Raw genomic sequence first — 19,595 nt, 5'->3', positions numbered from 1 at the left:
CAAACAAAAAAAAAAAACAGTATTTTCCATCTAATTGGAGATAGTCGCTTCTCGTAGATTCTTAGATTTAATGGATAGAAAAAGAAAATATTTTATGATAGCGCATAGAGTTTATATTAAAAGTAATAGACTGGTGTTTGTGACCTCATGAAACAAATTTATGTTATATTCAGATCACAGCAGAGTCCGTGTTTGTGATCCTTCACAAGGTGACTTCAGCTGGTTGGAAACGAGCTTCATGTCAAACACAAACCCAGTCACCAAACAGTGGCTTTTACAGGGCACCTGTAAGTCCAACTGGACTCCGGTTCTGCAGCAAACGATCTGTTGTAACGAGCTTTAAGATTGATATTACAGATGCAGACGAATACTTTTCCACTTTCTAACCCGTGTAACAAGGAAAACCGCATTTGGAATCGTCATCTTTGCAAAATATGCGTGTAAACAGGACGCGCAGAAAAAGTTCTGCAAGCAGAGAGGAGCCAGTGATGAGTAAAGGCCGGTCCACTTCAGGAAAAGGTAGCAGCTGCATAGCAGATTGTGCATGCTGTTGCAATGTTTTCCAAAGGCTTTTGAAGCTGGAACGATATGAACTAAATCTTCTGAATATTCATGCACGCATTTGTTTATTCGTCTCATTACTGGAATTGAATTATTCAAAGTCCTTCAGCGTTTTGTAGGACGTTTCTAAGAGGAAGAGGTCATTCGAAGCGATACAACGGAAATGCAGCCTATTTACAGAAAAAGAGAAGATAAAAACCTGGCATTCCTTCACTCTGCTATTTCAAATGTTACTTTGTTTGATTGCATTTACGTGCATTCCTTAAAGCTGTTATCACAACATTCAGTTCAACATCATATTGCTGAGGGGATGTCCATGTTCAGGACAAGTGACGTTAATAGGAGATAGTTTAGATGTTAGTCACATCAGCACTCTGTTAATACAGTCACAGCCTTATATGTTATTTAAAAAATGTAACCATAAAAATGCTGAATTGAAAACAATGTCATTGAAGTTGTGTATTTGCTCTGTATGTTTTAGTTAGGCTTAAAAGCTCTGTACGCCTTCTCAGGTGTTTCCAGTTATTCTGAGTGTTTCTACCTCCTCAGGTTGAAGTTGACAGGAGGTCAAAATCATCAGTGTGAAAAGGTTTGTACCCTTGAATTTTGTCTTTTCTATGAAACAATGGTCCCATGAGTCAAATGTTTGCTTTTCTTTAACTTTTCAAACCCTGTCATCTTCTGAATATTTAGTCATTTGTTTTGATTGTGCATCTGCAGAGTATCCTCAAGTGTTTTGTACATACATCAAGTAAACGTTCATTGTGGTCCTTTTTTTTTTTCCCTCGTACATGATGGGAGGTCACCAAACTACATTTACTAATGAGAATCCTAAAGGTGTGAATTGTCCCATTCAGAGCTGGCAGGAGAGTGAGCTACAGTCTGAACACACCCACTCAGCCCTGAGAAGAGGTCTAATCAGGCAAAATAAGTGATAACACCTGTGTGAGTGAGGGACTTTTAACTTGAAGTCACTGACATACTCCCTAATGTGTTGACAAGCCTTTTCCATAGGAGACATTTAGACTTGTTAAAACTCAGTGTTAGTTACATTAACAGTGGCTCTGTTCTGTTAGAATGAACCAGCATGAATAATACCAGGACTGAAGCAGGTAAATGGATTCACTAATCTTACTATAAACACCTGTGATTTTCCTACATTCCCCCATTTCCAACATGTAAAATATGTCTGAACAGAAGCCAGTGAGAGTGAGGAGGCAGTAAATGTACCCAGTGTTAAGTCTAAGAGCAGATTTATCAGATTTGTTGTTTTAGCTCAGGTCACATATTGTTTATGTAGACAAAAACTAACAGTACTTGCTACTTGCAGTTTAGTCTTAAAAGTTTGGTGATGTTCATCATGCTGTGAGATTTCCAGTATAGCTCCAAAACAGTGTGATGTTAGATAGTTTTTAGCTATTTAAAACATGATGGTGAACACTTCAAACAAACATTTTGCATCTACAGAACAGTCCAATATAAAAAAACACTAAGACCTGAGTTAATCACCTCACAAAAGCCTTGATAGTAGCCTACATAATTCAATGTAGAGCCTGAAAGTTTTATTCTCTTTAGCTTTTAGTCACTTTTGCCTGCTGGACAGCTGAATCTAACATGTCTGATTGATTTCTGTAAGGGATGTTGAAAGCTACTCTGGGAAATGAAGGGAAAAAATTGAAGTGGAGCTGCGTGTGTCTGGATGAAGATCAGCAGATACAACAAAAACAGGTAAAGAACTTCACTTCATGATGAAATAATCTCTGGGACAGACTGGACATCACAGATTGATGATATTACTCCAAATAATCCAGAATACAAAAGGTCTACATAAGCTCCATCTGCAGTCTACTGTCACCTTCACCTCTAATTGTGGCATACAGCTGCTTTGAGAATTAAAACATTTTGATGGAGCATAAAGACATAAACTGTATAGGATTATGTGCCTTAGAACATCTGCTTTACCTCAGGTATCTTTTCACCAGAGCCATCCAAGCACCATTTGTCAGAGCAAAATTCAGTTAACATGGATTACAAAGTGTCATATTGCAAAAATAATTAGACCTCACTCCCCATGTGATTGCCTTTATTAGTCTCTATTAGTGTAAATTTCAACAATGATCTCCTCTACTCTTAATAACTCAGACGACAGATTCTGAGCATTGCTGGTCAGGGAGTCGTGATTACACAACAAACTGCTACAAATGGGTGATAAAGGAACAACAAACAGCATCTTGGTAAGATTAGTTATTTCACTGCAAGCCTCCAGAGCAGCCTTAGTCAATTCTCTGAACTGTCCACCATTCTTTTCATCAAAACATATTGTTCAGATTTGAGCAAAACAAATTTGAGAGGCAGCACAATTGCATTAAAGTCAATACAAAGATACATAAAGGCAAATGTGCACCAGATGATGCGCTTTGAGTTAATTCAGTACGAGTTGAAAATGTTTCAAGTTGGGGTGTAGTTGCATTTGACTTCAGAAATACTGAGAGACAGGGAAGGAAACAAATATAATTTCACCTGGAGTACATTTTGATGGGGAAAGTTTTTCAGTGAACATATCTGCAAAATCAGCAAATGTTCATAAACTGTATAAATCAACTAACAATGTATTTCATTAGTTTTTCATACAGTATCTGCTCACAGTAACTTAAGCATGATTACCATTTTATGGTTATGTTTAGACATTCTCAGCACTTGGTAAAGAGACTGTGGTCTTGGCTAAATATTCAAAACTGTGACACTGAGTTGAATCTAGAGACAGGGCATGTTAACTTTTTACCATTTTTTTTTCCTAATTGTAACCAAATTGTTTGATGGTCTAAACCCTACCATCATGTCAAACACAAGATGAGGTCCAGTTTCCCTCAAACTCCTGAACTTTGCACATTTTACCCACCATCCACTCTGACTCAGAGAAAAGTTGTCAAACATGTCCTCCCAAACATGTTTAGGACAACATTTGGTAATATATAAATGTCATTTTTAGCAAGTTTGGAGAATCACTCAAAGAGTGTCCTCACTCTGAACACTTACCTTAATCAACCATATGTGTTAAAGTGGGTTGAGACTCTATAGGTCTCAGGATATGATACAAATAATTGTCATACTTATGCAACCCTTAAGTGAGCCCTAGGTGCCCTGTGTGGATGAATCTGCATCCACCATGTTTCTCCATTCATTTATCAAAATAGACTCAACATAAATAGCAGTCATGGCTTTTAATTGTAAATGACTACATCTAACAGTTGCTTTTCTAAAACAAATGTTATTTAGTGTTAGTTATTAGAATTTAAACAATATTTAAACAATAAGGGTTCATTTACTTAAAGAAAATAATTTAAGTTCATAATGATAGGTATTATTCATTCAGATAATGAGGAAAATAATTTTAAAAAGTTTTTTATGGTTGGTTTATTCAATAATCACTGAATATTGATGGCATTTTATCTTAAGTTAGAAACAAGTCAATACAGTGACATCATATGCATGAGAAAGTTTTTCTACTATACACCCAGATAAACATGGTGCTAAAGTTAAAAAAGAAACTGACTGAGAAGCATCTTTTCAGCTCTGTCTGGAGGATCTGGCCAATAGCAGCTGGGCTTCACATCACTGTGACTGGATTTGAATAAACAGCTCCTTATCCACTGTTGGTGGCAGGCTGACTTATCCATTGATGCTGAGAGTCTGAGGTTGGTTCTGTGACAGTTTAAATATTCATAACTTTGGACAGAAGGGGAGCATCAGTCTTACACTGTTGTAACTGGATTTAAACCTTCCTGAAAACACTGCACAGATGTACACCCTTTCAGCTCCATGTATCATGTTGTGTTAGCTGAAAGGATTAAAGATTGGTGGGATGCATCAAAGGTGGCGGAATAACACAGAGAGAAACATAGTCTATGATGGAGAAAAGGAGGAAGATAAACAAACAGAGAAGCTGTCAGAGACAAAGGCAGGATTTAACACTTACAAGGGAATAGATGGAGCTTTAAGGTGAATATAAGACCTCAGAGGTCACACTTTCCCATGGGACTGGTGTTTACTTCACCACAGCTCATCTGTCCACTCTTTACCAATATTAAACACTGTGGTGTACTCTAACACACACCAAGAATCACTGGGTGTTTTGGATAGATAAGCAACAAGTGGTGGCTTAACTAAGAATTCAGCTATTTTAACTGTCCCTCAGAACAATTTGATTGCACCTCAAGCCACAGCCATAAGTGCTTTGCTGGAGGCGAGCAACAGTTACACCTCTTCCACTCAATGTGGAAGTGACACTGTACAGGGGGACTCTTCAGAACCATCAGGTTCTTTGCTGACTTGGCTCCATTAGGTTTGTTAATATTGGTAGACAGGTGTCGCTGTGTGAATAAAAGAAACACAGGTTCAGTCTTGTCCAAGTTGCATAGCAGCATAACAGCAGCATAACAGGAACATTTATTCAGGTCTATGCCATAACCTGACGGTCTGACCTGCCTGTGGTCTGAGTGGTCTGAATATACGCCTCTGCCAGTTTATTTATTAGTACAGGTCAGGTTGCAGATCTTACAAAAACAGGTCCTGAATTAATGAAGGGATAGTTAAAGAGAACAGCTTGGTTATGTGTTTGCAATTTGGGCCAAGTTAGACACCTATAGCCACAGTGTGATTTGTGCTGTAGTGGGCAATGGAAGCTAGCACTGTGGCAGTGGAAGCAGCTGCTGAATTTCATAAAGATTTCCTGTTAAGTCTTTTGGTGTTCTGAACTAATTTCATCTTCACCACAAAATAAGGGATCTAGAGATGATAAGAAGTAAGAGGTACTCAGGGCAAAAATCAGAGATTCTGGAACTCTGTGGCAATTATAAGTATATCAGGAGATTTGTGTTAACCAAAGTTAAATACTCAAAACACTGCTGAATGGTGATGTGTGTGAGTGTGTATTTGTGTGTCTGCCTAATAATCTATGAAGAGCAGCAGATGAACTACTCGATCGGGTGGATCAATGTGTTTAGTAAAAGCCCAGAGGGACAAAGACAGAAGGGAGTGAGGGAGAGAGTAAAGGAAAGTGAAAGAAACAAAGCGAGAGAGCAGAAGATCCTTTGAGTGTGTTTTTTGTGACTGAAGAATTGTCCCCAGTGGCTTTGAAAAGAGGGATAATCCTGTCAAGTAAGCAGACCTTTGGATATTCATGACTGGTCGAGCGGCTCCGCGGACTGAAGGAGGACACAGTCAGGATGGGATTAAACATCAAAGTGAATCTGAGGAGCACAGGACTGGGACATGAATCAACCAATGCAGAAACACAGAGGTATCAGAGGGGTGTGCTGGGGGCCAGTGGGGACCAGTTGTTGGTGGGTGGACAGCACTTTGAATGACTCCAGGATGAGGGCGTCCTGAATGGGATTCACAACATTGATATGGTGTGTACACCCCCCCACCCATATGAGAAGCATATCCATACATAAACATCCATTTTAGTAAGAAAATAAGCTCTCATCATGGTCATCCTCAAATTGGCTGAGCGGCTGAGGAGGAAAGTTGTAGTGATAAAAATGACGACGCTGACAATCCTGTCCACATACTCTTTTGTATGTTTGGTCTGGGCACGTTTTTCATGGTTTGGACCAGCCGCTTTAATTCCAAATTAAGTAAATCTTATGCTACAGCAGGCAATCATCTTTTTGCAACTTAATGGCAACAACATATTTGGCCATTTCCTGTTAAAACATGCCTCTGTGCACAAAGCCAAGTCTATTAAGAAATGGTTCTCCCAGTCTGATGTAGGGGAACTTAACTGGCTTTCATAGAACCCTGATCTCCACTTAATCCAGCGTTTTTGGGATGGACTGGAACACCAAATGTGAACCAGCATTAGTGTTGGACGTCCCCAACACTCTTGTATCTGAATGAAAGAAATCCCTGCAGCCAGGTTCTAGTGGAAATGGACTGGAATTTAGAAAATCAGAGGCTGTTGGTGGCAGGATCATGCCTATGGTTTATCAGTTATATTCACCAATCACCTATGGGTGTAATGTTCTGAAGCCCACATACTTTTGGCCATGTGGTGTATATAGCCTTGCAGTTGTTTTGGTTTACTTCATCCGAGGGTTAGTGTTAGTGACATTTTTGCTTTCATTGCAACACTTTGGAGGGAAAGATAAATTAGCTTATAGTGCTCATAGAGTAAAAAATTGTAATCAAATAATCCAACAGAATGTCCAGAAAAAATGTTGTGGTTATTCAGAACTAAATATAAAGAAACACTCTCTATGAAACTGTCTAAATGCTAATTTTCTGCTTGACTTGACAATTTTTTTGTTACTTGCAGCTGTGTCTTCACCTCAGTTTGCAGCATGAAAAATGAATGATGGTCATTTTCATATCAGCCCTCTGTGACTTCAGCACTGAGTGTGTGTGTGTGTGTGTGTGTGTCACATCAGATACTCTATGAATTACGTCCCATATGGTTTGTTGACCATGTCACATTCATGTCTGTCCCCTGGCAGTGGCCCTGCTAGCTCTGACTGCTGCTGGCAGCTGGGACATTTGGACAAAGAGACTCAACCTGACAGGATTCACACAATGGGTGTGCTGCAGTTGGCCAAAAGGGTTTGAATCTATGCTGAGGCCTTAATGACATGTCTCACATGAAAGGAAATGGATGGACTGACTGTACACACAGTGATGATGATGTTAGACAAGATTCAGCCAAACAATCTGATGACCAAATGTGTGAACTGATGTAACTGGTACATTTTATACCTGAACATATCCATCCTTAGTAAACAAGTTTTCCACCCCAGCCAAGTGTAAAAAGTTGCAGGTGGATGGAAACCCACCCACTGTCATTAATCTTTGCTTAAAGCCTTGTTCTGAGGTACAGTCTCACAAAACTGCTAAATACTGTAGCAAAATACTTCTACTATTTCACAGGGTTTTCTCTTCTCTTGGTTTGAGGTTTAACCAGTCCAATGTGAGTCTTTCTGCCTCTATAGCAGCAATGCCACCATGAGATGTTTTAATAACTACGACCCCAATTTGTCAAGTTACTGAAGCCTGCTATCGTGTTGCACTGCAACATATGTCTGCTCTCTGAGTTGTTGCTTCCCTGGGGTCCGCTGTTTCATAAATCAAATTAGCACCACACTCAGAATGGCTGTCATCTGATGTGCAAGTAAGCTGAACAGAAGTAAACCAAAATTAAACCGACCAATCTATCGATCGATCAAGGTAATCATAGTAATTGGTATCACACACTCAGTCGTCCCACTCTCAGTCCTCAGTGGGAGGCCAGTCATGAGATGTTTGTGATAAACCTGCTGCAGTTTGATCAGAGTGGAAGTTAAATAGAAAAGGAGAGCGGTGGCTGTTCAGTCTGATCTCTCAGGTCTTAGTGGGGATTTTAATGTGCTGAGAGTCTGTGAGGAGCAGGAGCACAGTAGGAGGTGAATGAGCTGAGGAGGAGGCTGTGAGAAATAGGGGAAAAATTCAGGGCTGTCTCAAAGGGGAGGGGGAGGTAACTGTGTGTGTGTGTGTATGTATGTATGTGTGTGTGTGTGTGTGTGTGTGTAAAGGGTGTAGGCTGACAGATGTGTCCATCAACGCCTGAAAGAATCATCTTACATCCTCTGCATCCATCTGCCAGCCTAGGGTGGCAAGATTTTGTGAAATCAGAGCAATATGTTAAAATGCAGAATTCCATTCTCCATTCATGAAACAAGTGGAGGAAAAGGTTTTTCGCCATATACAGATGACTTTAACCTTTTGAGCTTTGCCAACACCACCACTGGCTGCGTCCGCAAACTTGTTTCGTGCAACTAAAAACAAGCAAAAATAGATTAAATATATTTAGGATTGTACTCAAGTTTCCAGAGATACCAAATATGTCAGGATTTGAGAAAATGCTGACAAAATGCTGCACAAGTGATTGTTAATATTGTTTTTTTTTATAGTAGTATATAGTAATAATGCTGCTAAAAAAACATGTGTCTTGAGTTTTAATGTTTTAGTCGCTAAAAGCATTGCATAGTTTTCTGGGAGTGAAGGTACAAACAGATAGTGAACATATACTCATCACTGTCTAATAGTGTAGTTTTTTTCATTCAAAGAAAAATAACTGAAAATTAAAGGTGAAAATGTAAAACTAGTGTTAGTAATAGGCTGGTGGTCAAGTTTCCTGTGATGAGTAAAGTTTTAATTCATCCACCAATATGACCACCCATCTATTCGTGGTGTGGTGAACAGGAGCAATCAAAGCAGCAGGATACTCAGCAGCATCCTCCACCTCTTCCTGGTGGATCCTTCAGTGCTCCTCTGTCAGCTGGGAGATGCAATCCCTGCAGCATGTCTTGGTTCTGCCTCTTCAAGTCCTCCTCACTGGCTGAGCGTGAAACTTGTCTGAAGCGAAGAGGGGGGTGCCAGCACTGTCAAATTTAGCCACAGATAAATTTAGTGCGGATAAATTTGTGAAGGAGTAGAGGATGAAGAGTCAAATCTTCTCAAATCTCTGAACTCACTGCACCGGCATTATGACACGCACTCATGGTATCTTACCTTAGCTGTTCATAAGATTCACAAAAGATTACTCCTGTTTATTAGAACTTGGGTCATACGTTCATAATTTTGGCCTTAGTTTCTAATGCTTGCAGTAACAAATCTCCAAATTGATTGTGATTATGGGGGCAAGATAGTAGTCAGCAAAAGAAGTCACTGAAATATCGCAACTTAAGCAAATACAAGTTGAAACTGGGGTGGATGTTTACAACAGACACTGGCTAACTTGGAGGTTTGTTGTCTGATGGCTCATGTTTCATATTGTAATTTCTTTTTATGGATGTTGCTACATTCCCAGATCTCAGCAATAAACTTGGGAAGTACACTGTTATTTTTCGAGACAGAGGGAGAGACACTATGTCAACGTCTGATTCCCTTTTGCTGACTGAACCGCTTTACTAAGTGAAGTCTAATTTCTGGGACGTATATCCTCATCCATCATACTGCTATCAGCTTTCACTTTTAACAGTGTCTTTGGTCAGGCTGCACCGCCCTCCATACTGAAGGGAATAACCTCTGAAAAACCACCCTTGCCCTTGTACCGCTAATGAAACCCGAAAAGAAACATCTCAACCCGCCCCCACAACGTTTAGACTTTAACTGGGGTGCCCCTGGCCACGATCGTTTGGTGAGAAGAAGGAGAAGCTCTGTGTTTGACTTTGGATAAGGATTCCTGTAGAAGTTTAGTGTCTGTGAATCCATCATTGTCATGGTTAAATAGGATCGGAGGTTTTAAGGGTACTTTGTGGGGGACGGCTTAACTAACACTTTCCTATTAGCAGGCACCCTACAAATCCCTGGTGGCATTGTTTCAGTGAGGAACATCTGCTATAACAATACATAATCACAGAATTAGGTTATATCTGGGGGGGATTTTAAATGACCACAATGAAAGGTTATAGTACTTCAGTTTGACTTTTGAAAACAAGTCTATGTAGAACTTACGAAAACATAAATATTTTTAAATATTGTTGGATTTTCAGGCTTTTAGTCTGAAAGTGACAACACATCTCATTCTCAAAAAAAGCAAGAAAAAAAGATAGAAACTGTCAGCGGAGCTGTTAGCAACATGAAATATGAATGTGGCAAATGTCCATCTGTATTTAAACAACCGTGACCAACTGAGCGTGTGCAGCTATTGAGAGTGAGGCATTTAGGCTCTCTTTCACAAAGGGCCCGAGGGCTAAAACTTTACACCCCTCCCACCTTCATTATCCCTGCCACACTATGATCAGCACCAAATGCTGACTATCCCAGGCCAGTGCTCACAAAGCATGCTGGGAGGGACAAAAGCAGACCTTCAGCCGATCGGTTCCACCTTATTAACAGCTTGTAATCTTCTCATGTCTTTGGCCAGGCCTCACAGAGAAGGAGTTAGGGCGAATAGACGAGTGTGTCCTCCGTCCCTGCTTTGATGCAGAGCAGCCTCTTCCCCCTGAAAAGTCCTGCTCTGTTATATTTCCATTGTTGCTGCTGCACCTGTTTGCCTGCAGAGACACATGGACAAAATCAGTCACTGGCAACTGTTAATTTCTCATTAGAGTCTCTTTGCACATCGTAAACAGACGACAGTTTGGGATGTAAAGCCCAGAGCAGGTGCGCGTCCTTGTTTAACGCTCTGGTTAGCTACTCTGTGAAAATAATCCAAGCAGGATTTTGCAGCGATTATTGCACCCTAAAACAAATTAGCTGCTTTTCTCCCTGAGGGAGTCTGATGTAATTTACAGACTTTTTGAATGTTATTTTAACATGTGACTTTGGCCAACAATTGACATCTTCTGTATTTGAGATTCCATGAGTCACAAGTATCTCATGAGTAACACACACATTTTAAATAATTTTGCAATTATCACCATACATTTTTTGCTTTTCTCATCATTTTATGTGCAAATCTGATAACCTCAACCTCTGTTAAATGACACATGCAAAAAGCTTAAAATGCATAGACATAACACAACATATCCTCAAAAGTGTGTTATTTTAGAAGAGCAGGTTTTAAAAAAGAGACAATACTTATGATATGCATGACTAGATTAATCAGTGAAGAAAGTGACACCACAGGCGGGATTGTATATTGCGCCAAACATGTGCATGTGTCTCCAAAATAAACAAGACAGGGACCCACTCTTCAAAAACGCTTCCATCTTTAAGTCCCAAAATGTCTCCAATGTCTTCAACATACCATATTTTGTTCCCCAAACCGTTTGGCTATCTTGCCTTCATAAAGATGGTATCTGAAGTTTCTGGCTTCTTTATGTCCATCCACCAGTCAATCATCCATATTTAGAACATTCTAATCATCATTAGTTTGTAAAGACTACTTCTGAATGAGTAGTATTGTTACTGTGGTTGACTACCCACCTCTTACCAAAGTGACACTTTAAATAATTATTTGGTCAAACTGATTTCAGACCAGTGTTGGAGGTGTCCTGATATATGATACTAAGTGCTACAACAAATTAATGATTTAAATAATTCACTCATATTCAGGAGCTTTTTCTACAACGAGCAAGACAGTCAGTGGTAAATAGATGAGGATGCAGAAAATAGCTGTGTAATTGGGGAATTAGAAGGCCTCTTTCACACAATAATAAACATGCTAAATCCTCCCATAGAGGCAAACACATTGACACACCATCAAGTGACACACAAAAGAGCTCAATCAGACACCTGATGTAAATTGACTCCATTAAGTCAAGATTGTCCACACCAGCAGCAGCTAGCCTGTGGCTTGACTTAATTTGCAAAACTGTCCTTTTATATCAAGTAGGGTGGATATATAATTATGCCAGTTTGTACTCAACTCATGAGCAAATCCAGGTTGTTCTGTATGTTTTTCAGCATGGAAATCTCTGCTCTGTCCTTAAAAAAAAAAAAAAAAAAATCCTGTGGGTGATCCAAACTGAGGGTTCAATATATTCATTTTTTATTTTTCTCCTCAAAATAATATGTGAATTGTTTAGTAATATCAAAATAATCAATAATACACAATCCAGGTCGATATCTTTTTTTTTTTTTTTTTTTTTTAATAAATGCCATTTGTAGAGCAAACAATGAAATATTGTTTTGTGTTATTTAGAATGAATAATCAGAACCTCATTTAAATTTTTTGCAATTCTCAGAGATTTTTGCTTTAATAACAAATACAAAGAAAAGACAGATTTTTCAAACTTCTGTTTATTAAGCCCTAAATGAGTTTCTTGGAATTTTATCATCTTCTGATGGTGTAGATTTGCATAAGCACCTTCAACTGATGAAAACAAAAGAGAATTCATGGGCATTTTTTTTTTCAGTGGTATCACTTTGGGTGTATTTTTCATCCTGTATTGGTGGATAAATTGACCCAGGAGTTTGGCTGAGGTGTCTTCCTGTCTGTCAGCCGCAGGAAGTGGCTTCACACAGATGAGGCATTTAGCTCCCAGGTGCAGACCCACCATTGGACGGCCTTATCCAGATGGATACTGCTCCTTCCACCATAAAGACACTAGTCTTCCCCCTTCCCTAGAGCCACCGGTGCTCCTGCCCTGGTCCAGCCTCATCAAAAGGAGCCTGGAAGCTGGGAGGCGGATATGCTGGGCTGCAGCCCCAAATCAAGCTCACTTTTCTTTCCCTAGTGGATAAAAAAGTGGGGGAGGTGCACTTTTCTGGTAGACACCAGCTCCTTTCTTTCTCCTCCTTTCTGACCTCTGTATGTGTGGTTCCTTGCAGGTGTCCTTTTTTTTCTCTTGACACAGAGACCACAGCCCAAAATACAGTCAAAAGCATCACAGCTCGTTTTCTTTCATTACTCAGTTTATTACCTCACATTGTTAGACGGGCACTAGAAATCAAATTGAGCTCACAGGCACGCACACAAACACACACATGCACACACATGCACACATTCATCCTGGCTGCCTGCACTCTGTTCTCCTGCAGGTGCGAGGGCCATCCGCCTGGCCCTTTTCATGAGGCCCTCCCTTTCCTGTCCCTCTGGAGTCCGTCCATTCAGCTTCAATCACAGCACCAGCCGGACGCCACCGGACCACTGGCAGGGAAGGGAAGCGCCTCCACACACATCTTTCACTTGTTGAACGACAAGAGAAGAGCGGCTGGGGAAGAAAGAAAGGGTCTTCCTCCTCTGCATCTCCTTCTGCTTTCATCGTAAACAACTTGCTTTCTGTGTGTAACGGTGCTGTCCTTCCCCTCTTCCCCCTGCCTTCCTTTTCTCCCACTCAGATGGGCTTTACAAGGAGGGGGAGGTGGGGAGAGGGTGCAAAAAGAGGACGGCCAGGCTCACTGCGCAATGGAGTGATGCTGAGGTTTTTTGTGGCTCATGAATGGCACATTTGAGGTTTCCAGCCTTGCTCGGTGCCCCAAGCCAGCTTCACCTGTGGTTGGAGTCAATTGGCCTGTTGTTTGCCTGTCTGGAACCGTGCCCAGCTCTCTGTGAGCCAATTTGGTTAGTGTAGCTGCTCAGAACTGAGCAACAATAACCTCCACCTAAAAACCCATCAATTAACTCCCCACACACAATGATGTATCCATTGACCGTTTGCCAAAACTGTTCTCTAACACAATTAATACCTATGCTAATACTGCTAATACCTGCTCTCTGGTACGTAACAAAGTGCTGATGATTTTAATGGTTTCCAAGTTGTTAAATGGCTGCAGTGGTGCATTCCATTAAGCTAATAATATTGTCTTTTTTGTTTGTACTTTCAGTTAATGTTGTATAAAGAAAAAAAGAAAAAAAAAACTTTGTTAGTCATGTTGTCAGGTACTAACAAGAGTCTCAAGCTACGCTACTGGGTAAATATTAACATCAGCATGTGAACATGCTTACAAAGACAATGTTAACATGCTGATGTTTAGCAGCTGTTGTTCACCATGTTTACCATCTAATTTTAATGTGTTAGCAAACATTTGCTAATTAGCACTAAAAGTACACTAGATTTGCAGGTATAGTGAGGTGCAGAGATGACACATTTTTGTAGGCCAACCTGGAAGTTAGCATCACCTTGGTTCCCTCTACAAAAAGTCAAAGGGATCTTTCCATTGGTGATCAACAAAAGTTTGTGATACTTGTGATACTTACAAGTAAGATAATCTTCACAAAAACACGATTATGATTTTTGAATCCTAAATAGTATCACCAGAAGTAAAAAGCTAACTTGCGTTACCATCGCTAAGCTTCAAGCTTGTAATTTAATTTAGTGGGCTTACCTCGTCTACAAAAATGTTTCTTCGTAGAAAGTTAGTGGTAGTTTGAAAGAGTGAGAGTATAAACACAATGAGGCTGTGAGGATGGACTGGTGAATAGATCAGTTTTCATATGTGGTTTTATAATGTCGACAACCTCTGTAGTCTCATTTAGCCTCTTGTTAGCAGCCACCATGGGGTATTTTCTGACGTATTTTATGTCATGAAAATGTCTTGAGCTTGTGTTAACCACAGACCTTATTTCAGGCATTTAACCAAAAACCCATTTAGAAAATCCATCAACTTTGAAACGAGGGAACCGGTACTGCTAAAATGCTAACTTAATTGTGCATTTGAGGACTCATTCCTTTACAAACCACATTTTATGGCCATCCAAAGATGTTTCAAATTATCACCAAAGTGGTGGAAGGACCAACATTACTATTAAAAAGCCAAATTGAACAAAAAGACGTCACAGTGAAATTTACCATGCAAGCAACCTGTCAGAGCTACGGTGATGTCCTTGTTTACCCTCATTCACTGACTTATCTCTTGGACTCTTAATTGCGTGTTTCATAGTATGTTTATATGTTTTATATTGGCAACCTCATTAGGACAAGAGTATCTGGGCTAACAGCAGCACAAAGACACTGTGTGGTGATACATATATTTCAGTTGGAAATGATCTTATATTAAAAAACACAATAAATGTCAGGTGATGGAAGTTTAATGCTAATGCCCCTTACACATGGAATAATACAAAAATACAAACTTTCCATATATTGTGGTCTTAATTTTCAATTGCATAAGTTAGCTTTTGAATTGTGCTTTAATGTCTAATCCTTTCTATAGTGTGGAAGGTATTCTCAATGAGAATATACTAAACTAGATAATCCACTGAATTTATTTTTTCTAATGTTTTGTCTTAAACTGCCCCAGTTTTCAATGAGATTCTTTTGTTGTTGTCACCATTTACCAGTTGATTCTTACTTCACTGCCAAATACAAAGTCAGACGTGCATAATGTGTTTTCCCTAAGAGCTCATCATGAGTCGGGGAGGAGTTGAACTGAGGTGGGGGTATGTGAGGGGACCATTTAGCTCACTTTTCCACCTGTGTGAGCTGTCCTTCTCACCACACGCAGCTGTGGAAATGAGATAAAACTGAGCCACCACTTAGGAAGCTCTCACTCACTCTACTTGTGCAGCCAGAAACCTCTGAAGCCAAAAGTAAAAAACGTTTGGTGACTCGTCATTGTGCTGGATGGCATTTGTTTTCTGCACGCAAAGGGGAGCTCAGCAGGTGGAGGGAATAAAGATTTGATTTTTTGCAGACTGTGGATTTTTCTAAAGCAGAAGTGAAGAATTTTTACTTTAACTGCTTTGACTTTTTTATTTTTGGGTTGTTTTTCAAACTTTGCTGAAGAAGACTACACTGAACTACAACTCTGAAGACTAGCACACGTCTGAGGAGACTATGAATGTGCTGTCAAACCCAGTGATCAGGGCCCAGGAGCAGTCTCTACCTCTTTGTGGCCCCGGGTCTGTCCAGGACTTACCCCACTGCCCTCCAGGGTTCAACCTGAGCTCCCGCCTCAATCCTGCACCAATGCTTGGCCTCCAGAGTGGCCCAAGGTCATCCAAACCTCAGAGGGAACTGAGTACTGAGGAGCAGCAGGAGCTCAGGAGGAAGATCAATAGCAGGGAGAGGAAGCGGATGCAGGACTTGAACATTGCCATGGATGCTCTCAGAGAGGTCATGGTGCCTTATGCCTCCTCACCTTCTTCCGCCTCCTCCTCTCAGTCCCACCAACCCGGAGCTCCTCCGGGCCGCAGGCTCTCTAAGATCTCCACTCTGGTCCTGGCCAGGAACTACATCCTCCTCCTGGGTTCGTCTCTGCAGGAGATGCGGCGGTTGCTGGGGGAGGTGAGCATTGGGATGGGGGTGAACGCGGGGCCGGTCCCCCGGCTGCTGCTCACTGGAGGGTGGCCCCTCATCTCCGGCTCTGGTCAGCTCCTCCTCACCCAGGAATCCCTCCTCACCTCAGCAGCAGCCTCCAGCTCCTCCTCCTCCACTTCATCGTCCTCTGCAGCTAAATGTCCCCTGCTGTCTGCAGGCTCCATGGAAGCCTCGCTGGCCCCAGTGCAGTGGAGCTCTGCAGGGGGCTCAGGAGGTCCCCTGTGCCCTTGTGGAGTCTGCAGACTGCCCAGATTCAGCCATTCTACCCCAGTTCCCAGATTCCCAAAGTGACACCTTGAATTTGAAGAGGATATCTGAAGAATGGACTTGATGACTGTTAAATGTATGCAACATTTTTTATATGAATTGTTATTTTTCTAACATTTTTAACATGTTTATAATATTTTACTACACTATATACTCACAATTATCCTTTGATCTTTCTAAACATGATACAACTATTCTGTATTTGGTAAGACATTCTCTTTAGCTCTAATAATGTCCTTTTTGTTTGTGAGTTTCGATGCATTTGATCATGATTCCTAATGTCACAGAGAAATAATGAGCTATTTTGGACTTTGTTGCATATTAAATGAAAACTGTAATGACCGTGTGCATGGTGGTTATAACTGCAGTGTTGTACTTTAGCTTTCTGGGTAAAAGTCAGTGACAATTTCAGGGGCCTAGAGCTGGAAAGGGCCCAAATAAAGGGCTCTTATAATTCTGATAATTAAAGCTCTGAAAACCAATTTCTCAATCTCCTTTCCACTGTTAACATGTGAATTCATAATTTACTCCAAAAGTTTGAACAGTTATAGTTGTTTCAGGATTTCTGTATTGTTTTTGTCTTTGAACTGGACAGGACCACACACCACTACTAGTAAAAACTGCTCAAACCAGACCACACAGTCCTTATGAAGCTGCAAGTTTAGCTGAGTGTCAAACTCTATATTTTTGAATCTTAATTGAATATTTACTATTAGAGAAACACTAAGAAGAATTGAAAACCTAGTTCTCAGGAACTTTCAGGAAGTAGAAAAATTATGACAATTTCATAATATTTACTGATTCCCAGAATAGTCTCAGCAGTTCACACTGAGAAAGTGACAAAATTTAGTATACTAAATTAAGAAAAAAAAAAAATAAATCAGTATGCATGGTTAAAAACAACAAAACAACAACAACAACAAAATGTTTGGGTGTGCTGTAAAGATGGAGTTTACTGGGCCACAATGCTGAAACCAAATGTAAAATATTGAACAGCTGAGCAGGTGAGGCAGGAATACATCAGAAACATTCTTTATTTTCATGAAGTTTGGAAATGCATACATAGACAGTATTGTGCAGCTAGTATAAAATTGGGTCATAGTTTGTATTGTTATATTGCTGTTATTGTTCTGTCTGTAGAGTTAGAACAATAACAACACTCCAGGACTGCAACCAGATGTAAATTATAAAGTGGCATTCAAAGTGCATGAAACCAAACAATATATATGTGAAAATGATGAAACTTCTTGTAAACTAACTGGGAAAACAGATCACTGTGAAATGTTTATAGCTAATATGTCGAATGAAAGTAGGAGACATAGTTTAACTCATGCAACAAGCATTTTATGATGAGGAATCCCACTTATGCAGTATATGTGACTCAGTGCCAAACCCCTTTTTTTCAGTAATCTTGGAGCCAAGAATAATGAAGTAATGATCTTTGAATCCAGGGATTTTTTTTTCACAGGAGGGAAAGAACAAACTTTTTTGCTTGCATTACTTTTTATCAGTTAATTGGCATCACTCTGGATTGTTCAGTTGTTATTTTTTACGATTGTCAACTCCTGGCCTTTCTCACACAACTGTTGAACCTCATATCACCTCCTATCCCATGAAGCACTGAGAAAAGATTCACCCACAGAAAATTAATAGGGTGAACTTCTCGTCCTGGCATACCACGTTCATTGGACCTTGACAGTTATAATTTCTGATATACTTCAGATTCTGACAAGATGCGGAGCTGAAAAGCTCCCTCCACCCTCCATGCCACCTCAAAATAGTGAAACAGTCCTCATCTCTTCCCCCATTCATTGCTCCAACAAGCAAAAGATCAAAACCCACCCGTGTAATTACTGCTCTGCAGAAAGGAGGCCTTTTGATTATTAGCCCCCTCTTTCTCCTCCATCCTCAAATTCTTGATGTTGCTCTGTGTTAAGGAGCCAGGACGGGTGATTTGGTGCTACTCATTACACTCACTCCACAATATGTTCAAACGCCCAGAAAATGTGTCTCCCTGAATGGGGTTCACTCCTGCAAACTCGCCACCCCTCTGGAAGAAAGCAGGCAGCCTCATTCTGAGTGAGAATAAGAGGCTGGTAGGAGGGAGGATATTCTCAGCCACAACCTGGCCCTTAGCACGGCCTGCATGAATAATAATAATGAAAATAATCATAATCATAATGCTGATAAAATACTCAAAATAATTGCTACCCCGGAATAAGAGGATTATAGAGGGTAGATATGTGAATAGTGGTGAGTGAAAGGAAGGGAATCTGTTAGCATCAGGGGAGGACAAAAGAGGAGCTGGATGCCATTAAGTGAGATTAAGCTAAATAAGGCTTGATTTTCTTACAAGGAAAAAGGAGGAAGGAGAAGAGGGTGAGAGTGAAGGAGGAGGGGAGGGGGAGGGAGGGAGAGCCTGATTCATAGATCAAAGTAAGATGACCAAACTTCAGGTCTTTCATTTACATATAGCTGCTTTATGTCCCTGGAGGGATTAGCTACCTTGCTATTTTGTCCGGGTTGTTCTCTATTCTGCTACCTTTGCCCACCATCCATTTCCTCCTGCTCTCAGGATGGTTCAGCCCTTCTTCTCTTCTCTCTTTTTTTTTAAGTTGGGCTCCTTAATTTCTCCCCCCTCTCATTCTCTGCTCTTTCTCTCTGTTTTTCCAAGAGGCTCTCACTTTCTCGCGTTTGGTGGTTTCATTGTTGCAGCGACGCAGGGGTCTGGTCAGTCTTTGTGTTAGCACTTTAACTCATCTCCATTTCATCACTGTTGTTCAATGGGGCGAGGAGAGCTTGTAAGACAATGCACACACACACACACATACACACACATATACACACACACACACACAGTTCAGCAAGGACAACTACCAGAAAAGTAGATTTAGTGCTGAATGTTTCTTACTCTTGTTAAAGGCAGAGCACATCCAAAACCTGTGGCACTGTTTTCTTGAAATGTTACTTCTGTTTCTATTTTACAAAAAATAAATAATAAAAAAATCTCAGTGCGATTTAAACTTTAGAAACATAACCAACAATAAATACAACAGCAACAGTACAAAAAATATAAATAATACC

The 19,595-nt window shown here is 40.4% G+C and overlaps 1 protein-coding gene across 3 annotated transcripts; it reads left to right on the top strand.

The window, feature by feature from the left end:
• The first annotated feature begins 1,518 nt into the window (after positions 1–1,518).
• olig1 (oligodendrocyte transcription factor 1) lies at positions 1,519–16,993 on the top strand. Of its 3 annotated transcripts, none has more exons than XR_001963850.2 (3): positions 1,519–1,673; positions 2,198–2,289; positions 13,024–13,917. XR_001963850.2 is itself a non-coding variant. In XM_018702620.1 (3 exons), the coding sequence occupies exon 3, from the start codon at positions 15,762–15,764 to the stop codon at positions 16,533–16,535; it is 774 nt and encodes a 257-aa protein (XP_018558136.1). In that variant the 5' UTR covers positions 1,519–1,673; positions 2,198–2,289; positions 15,714–15,761; the 3' UTR covers positions 16,536–16,993. The 3 variants fall into 3 exon arrangements, 1 of the variants encoding a protein (XP_018558136.1); XR_007813361.1 differs by lacking the exon at positions 13,024–13,917 and adding an exon at positions 4,133–4,251; XM_018702620.1 differs by lacking the exon at positions 13,024–13,917 and adding an exon at positions 15,714–16,993.
• Positions 16,994–19,595: the final 2,602 nt, after the last annotated feature.

This window comes from Lates calcarifer, linkage group LG1 (assembly GCF_001640805.2).
Source record: "Lates calcarifer isolate ASB-BC8 linkage group LG1, TLL_Latcal_v3, whole genome shotgun sequence".
Taxonomy (NCBI): domain Eukaryota; kingdom Metazoa; phylum Chordata; class Actinopteri; family Centropomidae; genus Lates; species Lates calcarifer.
The sequence above is the reverse complement of the archived record's forward strand: the minus strand, read 5'-3'. Positions and strand labels throughout refer to the sequence as shown.